General features: G+C 42.6%; 1 protein-coding gene across 2 annotated transcripts in view; it reads left to right on the top strand.

Moving 5' to 3' along the window:
- Window positions 1–709: 709 nt before the first annotated feature.
- LOC140481424 (PC3-like endoprotease variant B) overlaps window positions 710–9,690 on the top strand; it is an 865,619-nt gene continuing 856,638 nt past the window's right edge. The window contains exon 1 of one of the 2 annotated variants that reach the window (XM_072577588.1): window positions 710–789. Coding sequence is in view for 1 of the 2 variants with exons in the window: in XM_072577587.1 (XP_072433688.1) it covers window positions 1,875–1,882 (8 nt within the window). In the remaining variant the exon portion in view is untranslated. Of the gene's footprint in view, window positions 790–1,848; window positions 1,883–9,690 lie in introns of those variants that run through there. The other variant, XM_072577587.1, reaches the window with a different exon arrangement.

The raw sequence follows: 9,690 nt of genomic DNA, 5'->3' as shown, positions 1-9,690 counted from the left end.
AGAGAATGCTGACGGTCAGCTCAGACCATTCTTTGGCTAACTTAGTAGTACGAGCTAACTATTCTGCTCCCTTTATAATTGGAATACAAAATTTGGCCTTTAACTGCATGTTTGCATATCCAGGCATTTGGTGTTTAATAATCTATATTCTTGTTTACTATCAACCTATAATTTAAGACTTTAAAGATAAAATTAATTTTTCCAGAACAAGAAATGTGAGCAACAACTTTAATAACTTCCTATTCCTAACACTGAAATTAATTTTGGATGGAGTGGAGCAAATGGGAAACTGAGGACAATATAACTGAAAGGGTCTGGAATATATTCGTTGGCATTATGCTACTGAAGGGGACATTATATAAGAAAAGGTACAGTTGGATTATTGTAATTACTGCTTCTCCACAACTTTCTGAAGCAATTTTTAATTAGACTCCTTTTGAAATATCAGCAAAATTAATCATTTTATGAAGTGAATGAGATATTGATGGACTGCACTGGTGACGGCTGAAGGTGATACACATAAATAATTCACCAGTAGCTAATGCCATTGCAGTATTCATTACCTATTTAGTTTTTTTAAATCCTGTTAATACATTCCTTTCTAAGTTAAAGACTGATTATAGCAAAAGTGGGCGGGCCCTACATTTTAAGAACAAATAAACCAGCTATGCAACGTAGTCTGTAAGGATCCTAACTTGATGGTTGTGGATCAAATTTCATTCAACCTTTTTTCTACATATTCTTCAACAAGGTTCTGCTTTCTGACCTCCTGAGAATTACTTATCAAAGGTAGGAAATTATTTTTAAATGCTGTGATCAAATAATGTACTTTTAAAAGGAAAAAGCTTTCTTTAAAATATTATCTGTGTAAATATGAAACTTGATTTGTGGAGAGCTGTTAAAAATTCTTAGCAGTTATAGTGTTTCTATGCCTAATGATAGCTACATGGGACTGAATACTTTATTGATTTGTCTCAGAAAGTTATAATTCATCAATCTTTTTAATAATGGTGTTATAGCAGCACCAGCTTATACTTACTGTGGATGACTTTGTGTTGAAAAACAGTCAAGTGTCTCAAAGATTCATCCTTTTTTACCTGATTGTAAGCTCAAATTTCAGTCTCCACATTGCAGTGCCTGACTGAAATATTAAGAAGATGATTGTGTCGTATGCTAGAAAGGGTGTCAGATACCATATGTTGGATGATTTTCCACACACTATCCTACCCATCTTGGCTGAGGGGAAGCACAATATGGAAGCAAGGTACTTCCCAAAAAATGAGAGATTTGGGAAATGGAAGAAAGAATTCCAAGTCTCTCTACCTTTCAGAGGAAAGGAACAAAAAAAAAGATCAGTTGGCTTATGAGTACACAAACATCAACTGCCAGCAATGTACTTTTCTGGCCTTAAGAGTAGGTCACCTGCTTGTTCTCTTGGTCAAAGATGGTAATTTTGATATGTGTGTGCTCTTTAAGAAAATTATATGAAATTAAGATTTATGTACTACCTGGAAATTGTGAGTCATTTAGTTCTTCGTTTAAACAAATTTTGTAGCTGTTGCACTGTAATTACTAAGTGAAAGAAAAAGAATGAAGTTTGATAGGTTCTTCAGGTTCATAAAACTGCTATGTTATTTTTCAGAGGAATAAGCCATTTAAATATGAATCATCCAACCTACCTTAATTTGCATAAAGCCCTTATTTGATATGACAAATGTTAGTTTAAGCAGGGGGCGTTTCAAGATAGTTTCAGTTTATGCTGCAGTTGATAAGGTTTCAGATCTTGCTCCAACCAGCCAGTAAAGCACAGGGCTGTGAACAAAGACATATGAGTTATTCTTTTAATCTACTGCAATCATTCATGATCAGATCAAATGCAATGGTAAGTTTACTTACAGACATTTCAAATACTGTAATGAAATGTACTATGAGACATACGACCACGTTCTTGAAAAAACTGTCATTACATCAACTTTGCAGTTATTCAAACCCACTTCCAGTTAAGGCTATTTGTCTCCTTTACATTTGAGTGCACCTACTGAACATTTTGTGGACACTACCTCGATCAGGCAATGCCATCTTTAGGCTGCTTCACCTTTTTTTATGCTGGTTCACCGTTTTTGATTATGCATTTATTTAATGAATGTTTCAAAAAAAAAGCAAACCTATTTAACTTGAAATGCTATCTCACAACCTGACTTGGAAACGTATCACCGTTCCTTCACTGTCACTGGATCAAAATCTTGGAAATCCCTCTCAAATGGCATTGTAGATTAACCTACACCAAATGGACTGCAGCGGTTCAAGAAAGCAGCTCACGACCACATTGTGAAGAGCAACTAGGGATGGATGATAAACGTTAACCCAGCCAGTGACACCTCCAACACATGAATGACTTTTTTAGAAATTGTTTGTAATAAACTTCGCTTTAATCTAACTCTCTTATCTTAAATAACAACTGGTAAACCTCAGCTAAGTGGGTTTAGGTGTGGCGGTGTAAATATCATGCTATTTGACCAGTATTTCCGACACAAGCAATTCAGATAATTCAAATCTCATGAATACGTGACGGGATTTTATGCAGTGACACTGTTCTGCCGACTCGTTGGAAATAGGTGAGCTCAACTTTGCTTGCTGTGAAAGCCACAAGCAGACATTACGGTTCTCAGGCGATCATTTACATGGGGTAGTAGTTTTCAACTCATCCCAGAGTTCTCCCCATTTCCCCATGAAATCACCATTCAAGAGTTGCCATGCTGCTCAAAAGTCTTTAATATAATGGAGGGTTTGCGTTATGGGGAGTGACTGAATAGGTTGGAATTTGTTTCACTGGAGCACAGGAGGTTGAGGGGTGACCTTATAGAGATTTATAAGATCATGAGATGAATCAATAAGGTGAATAGCAGGTGTCTTTTCCCTATGGTGGTGGTATTTCAAGACAAGAGGATATATTTTTAAGGTGAGAGGTGAAAATTTTTAAAAAGATATGAGAAGCAATATTTTTACATAGACAGTGGTTCATGAGTGGATGAACATTCAGATGAATGCAGGTATAGTTACATTTAAAATACACTTAGAGATGTACATGAATAAGAAACATTTTGAAAGATATGGGCCAAGTACAGGCAGTTGGGATGAGTTGGATTGAAGGGTCTGTTTCTGTGCTGGATGACTCCATGACTCTACAAAGTTGCAGTCAAAAATGCGCAAAACATGCAGTAACACCATTTGCCATCAGCTAATAACAACAATGAAGATGTGCTAACATCCTCTGCATAATTTTCGCACTGTCCCAATATTATCAACTTGCACAATTCATAAATAGAAAATAGCTGAGTCTTTGAAAAATCCACAGCACAATAATCTTGATGTCAACTGATATCCGTAACCTCTTCAAGTTTTGTTGTGGTTATTATAATTTAGAATGTTATGATCACTTCTGCTGTCAGTTGAATGTTTTTCTCCCTTTGAAGATAATTAAATGGTGCTAAATGATCACAAATAATGTTGTTTCAGTTTTGTATGATTTCATTTGATGTCACTTGATCACTGTTTGATTACTTTGAATGACAAGTGATGGCTAAGTGATTACATTTGAATATAGATGATCACAGATGAATACATATGATGCCTATTGAACAATGTTAGACATAAAAAGCAGTTAGAATTTTCTAAAAAGGGTGGACCACGGTTCTTCAATCTCAGCAACATTACTGGGAGTAGAAGCTAATGCTGGCACTGCATTAGGCCAAAACCGGATGTAGTGCAAAAGGCATGGAACAAAGATACGTGGGTAGTCAAGCACGTCCTGGTGAGTGATAGAGGGGATTCATCAAATGAGGTAGCTCTCAGAGGGACATGGGTACCTGACTAGAGGAACTCATTGACCATCCCAAAGATGCAGAATAACCACACCTTACCGTGCGGCTTAGACATACCTCCACCTCCCCACTGTTGGTGAAATGCTGGTGGCACTTGGGAACACCCCTCGATAGCATTAATGGGCTACTTAAAGGCCTCAATATGTCCAACAAGGACTACCCACCAACTATCTCACCGATTAGTGGAAGCAGAGAGGCTCCACATGTGATACTCTTACACTCTCCCAAGCACTACCACTACATCGAGTCACAGAATCATACAGCATGGAACCAGACCCTTTGGCCCAATTTTCCATGCCAATCAGGTTTCCGAACTAAACTAGTCCCACTTGCCTGTGCTTGGCACATATCCCTCTAAACCTTTCCTTTCCATGTACCTGCCCAAAAGTATTTTAAACGTTGCAACTCTACTTACCTCTCCCCTTCTGGCAGCTTGTTCCAAAACTGCACCACCATCTGTGTGAAGGAGTTGCCCCACAGGTCCCTTTTAAATCTTTCTCCCTCACCTGAAACCTATGCCTTCTAGTTTTGAACCCCCCTTCCCTGAGGAAAAGACTTTGGCAATTCACCTTATCAATTCCCCTCATGATTTTATAAACTTCTCATAGGTTACCCCTCCAGGGAAAAAAAGTCAGAGCCTGCCAGTCTCTCCTTTTAACTCAAACTCTACAGTTCCAGTCGAATCCTTGTAAATCCTTTCTGCACCCTTTCGAATTTAATAATATCCTTCCTATAGCAGAACTGCACGCAGAACTCCAACAATGCCCTCACCAACATCATGTACAATTTCAACATGACATCTCAACTCCTATACTCAATGCTCTGAGCAATAATGGCAAGCATGCCAAACACCTTCCTCACCAGCCTGTCCACTTGTGATCCCACGTTCAAATAATTATGTATTTGAACCTCTTGGTCTCTGTTCGGCAACACTCACCAGCTGCCTACCATTAACCGTATAAGTCATGTCCTGGTATGCCTTACCAAAATGCAACACCTCACATTTATCTAACCTGAGCTCCATCTGCCACTCCTCAGCTCATTGGTCCAGCTGATTAAGAACCACTTGGACTCTGCAATAACCATCTTCACCGTCCACTATACCACAATTTTGGTGTCACCTGCAAACCTACTAACCATGCTTCCTATATTCTCATCCAATTCATTTATATAAATAACAAACAACAGTGGACCCAGCACTAATCCCTGCAGAACACTGCTGGTCACAAGCCCCCAGACCAAACAATAATTCTATACCAACACCCACTGTCTCTTACTGCTGAGTCAATTTTGTATCCAATTGGCCAGCTATCTCTGGAACTCATGTGGTCTAACTTTACTAATCAGATTACCATGTGGAACTTTTTTTGGAGCCTTGCTAACATCCACATAGACAATGTCTACTGCTCTGCCTTCATTTACCTTCTTGGTCATGTCTTCAAAAAATCCAATCAGGTTTGTAAGACATGATCACCCATGCACAAAGCCATGTTGACTATCCTTAAACATGCCATGCCTCTCCAAATGCAAGTAAATCGTGTTCCCTCCAAAAGTTCATCCACCATTGATGTCAGTCTCATCGGTCGATAGTTGCCTGGATTTTCTTTGCAGACCTTCTTTTAAAGAAGGCACAAAAATAGCAATCCTCCAGTCTTCTGGTACCTCATCCATGGCTGTAGATGATTCAAACTTCTCTGCTTGGGGCCCTGCAATTCCTTCCCTGGATTCCCACAATGTCCTGGGATACCCTTGATCAGGTGCTGGGATTTATCTACCGTTGTGTTTTAAGATCTTCAGCATTTCCACTTTGGTAATGTGGACTGTTTTCAAGACATTACTATTTCCTCAAGTTCCCTGGCTTCATGTCTTTCTCCACAGTACATACTGACACAAAATATTCATTTAGTATCTCGCGCACACCCTGCAGTTCCACACATGGATGACCTTGTTGATCTTTACGGGGCCCTTTTCTCTTCTTTGTGGCTCTTTTTCCCTAATGTACTTGTAAAATCTCAAATGTCACATCCCCGTCCTTCACCTGCCATCCTACGGCAAGGACTGGTGGGTGATGGTGAGTGCAATTCTAGCCATGAATTCCATTTTAAATATCTGTAAATAAAAAACTGATGTCCATGAAACTGTCCACATAAATGATCAAATTATGATAATAACTAAACTGATTTCCCTTTTCCCTCTCTTTTCTCACATTACCTCTTTTTGCGATTCCCATTCCACAACACAATGCACTCTTAATGAACCTCTAACTTCCCAATCAAATTGCTCCAGAGCAAACACATCATTCAGCTGGAAATTAGGATGTAGCAAAGGAGCACCTAGACAAGGTGATTTTACAAACTCCTCCTCACCAACATTTGACATTGATGCCTACTTTAAGAGAGCTCTTCAAAAATGAACCAAACAACAGCCACAGGCAATCATCCTCATTGAATCATGCCAATCAGCCAATGAAGTCCCAGATGGCTGCATTAACAATTTCACATATTTTCTGTTCCTCTGACAGAGCTATATGCAGAGGGCTTTGAAATAACTTCACAGAGGCTGGTATCCAGTCATCAGGTCTCCCTTTACTTTAGTACTGTCTCATATGGAGTCAGGTACCGATTGTCAGGATCACTGAAACTGCCCTTTCTCTATATCAGCCAGGGTGCCTTGATTGGATTAGATTAACAGCCCCAATCAGAGAACTCATATTCTATGATGTCCAGCTGGCTGACCTCATTACAATCACTACAGACTTTACAGTCAGGAGGGAATTCGTCAGAGTCTCCAACATTGGATTCAATTAACTCCCACATCTTTGGATTAATCATGAGTAAGAAAATGTTTGACTGCCAATTACCATTCTCTTTCAACCTGTGAATCGATATTCCACAACGTTGAATTTGCGAGGTCTGGTAGCTACAAGTGAAGACACTTAGAAGTTCATAACCAATGGTGACTCAGGAGCACTGCCACTGACTGAGCTGGCTGACTAGGCTTGTAGCGGATAACAAGGTAAAAACAATGACTGCAGATGCTGAAAATCAAATACTGGATTAGTGGTGCTGGAAGAGCACAGCAGTTCAGGCAGCATCCAACGAGCAGCAAAATCAACGTTTCGGGCAAAAGCCCTTCATCAGGAATAAAGGCAGTGAGCCTGAAGCGTGGAGAGATAAGCTAGAGGAGGGTGGGGGTGGGGAGAGAGTAGCATAGAGTACAATGGGTGAGTGGGGGAGGAGATGAAGGTGATAGGTCAAGGAGGAGAGGGTGGAGTGGACAGGTGGAAAAGAAGATAGGCGGGTCGGACAAGTCAAGGAGACAGTAACTGAGCTGGAAGTTTGAAACTAGGATGAGGTGGGGGAAGGGGAAATGAGGAAGCTGTTGAAGTCCACATTGATGCCCTGGGGTTGAAGTGTTCCGAGGCGGAAGATGAGGCGTTCTTCCTCCAGGCGTCTGGTGGTGAGGGAGCGGCGGTGAAGGAGGCCCAGGACCTCCATGTCCTCGGCAGAGTGGGAGGGGGAGTTGAAATGTTGGGCCACGGTGCAGTTTGGTTGATTGGTGTGGGTGTCTCGGAGATGTTCCCTAAAGCGCTCTGCTAGGAGGCGCCCAGTCTCCCCAATGTAGAGGAGACCGCATCGGGAGCAACGGATACAATAAATGATATTGGTGGATGTGCAGGTGAAACTTTGATGGATGTGGAAGGCTCCTTTAGGGCCTTGGATAGAGGTGAGGGAGGAGGTGTGGGCACAGGTTTTACAGTTCCTGCGGTGGCAGGGGAAAGTGCCAGAATGGGAGGGTGGGTCGTAGGGGGGTGTGGACCTGACCAGGTAGTCACGGAGGGAACGGTCTTTGCGGAAGGCGGAAAGGGGTGGGGAGGGAAATATATCCCTGGTGGTGGGGTCTTTTTGGAGGTGGCGGAAATGTCGGTGGATGATTTGGTTGATGCGAAGGTTGGTAGGGTGGAAGGTGAGCACCAGGGGCGTTCTGTCCTTGTTATGGTTGGAGGGGTGGGGTCTGAGGGCGGAGGTGCGGGATGTGGACGAGATGCGTTGGAGGGCATCTTTAACCACGTGGGAAGGGAAATTGCAGTCTCTAAAGAAGGAGGCCATCTGGTGTGTCCTATGGTGGAACTGGTCCTCTTGGGAGCAGATACGGCGGAGGCGGAGAAATTGGGAATACGGGATGGCATTTTTGCAAGAGATAGGGTGGGAAGAGGTGTAATCCAGGTAGCTATGGGAGTCAGTGGGTTTGTAAAAAATGTCAGTGTCAAGTCGGTCGTCACTAATGGAGATGGAGAGGTCCAGGAAGGGGAGCGAGGTGTCAGAGATAGTCCAGGTAAATTTAAGGTCAGGGTGGAATGTGTTGGTGAAGTTGATGAATTGCTCAACCTCCTCGCGGGAGCACAAGGTGGCGCCAATGCAGTCATCAATGTAGCGGAGGAAGAGGTGGGGAGTGGTGCCGGTGTAATTACGGAAGATCAACTGTTCTACATAGCCAACAAAGAGACAGGCATAGCTGGGGCCCATACGTGTGCCCATGGCTACGCCTTTGGTCTGGAGGAAGTGGGAGGATTCAAAGGAGAAATTGTTAAGGGTGAGGACCAGTTCGGCCAAACGAATGGGCGGATAACACCCGTACCTTTCTCTGCAACCGCAAGAGTGCAATATCTGCCCCTTCATCTCCCCCTCACCTCCACTCAAGGCCCAAAAGAACCTTTCCCGATCTGGCAATGATTCGCTTGCAACTTCATCTATTCCTCCCAGTGTGGTGTCCTGAACATCAGGGAGACCAAACGCAGACCCGGGAACCGGTTTGCAGAGCATCTGCGCTCTGCAAGCATCAACCAACTCGACCTTCCGGTCGCCATCCATTGTAATTACCCCCTTCCCCTGTCCCAGCAACATTGGCCATGGCATCCTCTACTGTCAAAGTGAGGCCAGGCATAAACTGGAGGAACCACACCTTCTATTTCCCCTGGGGAGTCTTAGCACAATGGCCTCAATATTGAATTCAACAGCTTTAAAATGCCTCCAGGCTTATCCCCTACCCAACCTACCCCCTCCTCCTTCTCCCCACCTCCCTGACTTGACATCCCCGTCCATCTTCTTGCTCACCTATTTACTCCACCCTTCTCACTGACCAAGCACCATAACTCCCAACCTGCATCCACCTATCACCATCCCACCTACTGGCAAAAGACTAACAAGGGAGAGAATAGAGCCCCTTAAAGATCAATGAGGCCAGCTATGTTTGGAATCACAGGAGATGGATGACATCCTAAATTAATATTTCATGTCAGTATTTACTGTTGGGAAAGACATAGAAGCTAGGAAACTCAGGGAAATAAATAGTGACATCTTGAAAAGATTTCACATTACAGAAAAGAGGTGCTACCCTTGATCAGTGTATCCCAATACATGGTAAGAAGCTAGAGGAGAAATTGTGGGACTTTAGCAGAGATATTTGTATCATTGACAGATGGGGTGCCAGAAGAGCGTAGGGTGGCAAATTTGCCATTATTTAAAAAGGTGGTAAGGAAAAGCCAGGGAGTTACAGACCGGTGAGCTTAACGTCAGTGGTGGGAAAGTTGTTGAGCGGATTTAGAGTGATAGGGTCTACATGCATTTGGAATGGCAAGGACTGATTAGGGATAGTCAACACGGTTGTGAAAACATGTGAAAGCATGGGAAAACATGTCTCACAAACTTGACTGAGTTTTTTGAAAAGGTGACCAAGAAGGCAGAGTGGCAAACATTGTCTACCTGGATGTCAGCAAGGCATTCGAAAAGGTTCTGCATGGTAGAGTAAT

The sequence above is a fragment of the Chiloscyllium punctatum genome, chromosome 9 (assembly GCF_047496795.1).
Source record: "Chiloscyllium punctatum isolate Juve2018m chromosome 9, sChiPun1.3, whole genome shotgun sequence".
Taxonomy (NCBI): domain Eukaryota; kingdom Metazoa; phylum Chordata; class Chondrichthyes; order Orectolobiformes; family Hemiscylliidae; genus Chiloscyllium; species Chiloscyllium punctatum.
Note: the sequence above shows the minus strand (reverse complement) of the source record. Positions and strands in the feature narration are given on the sequence as shown.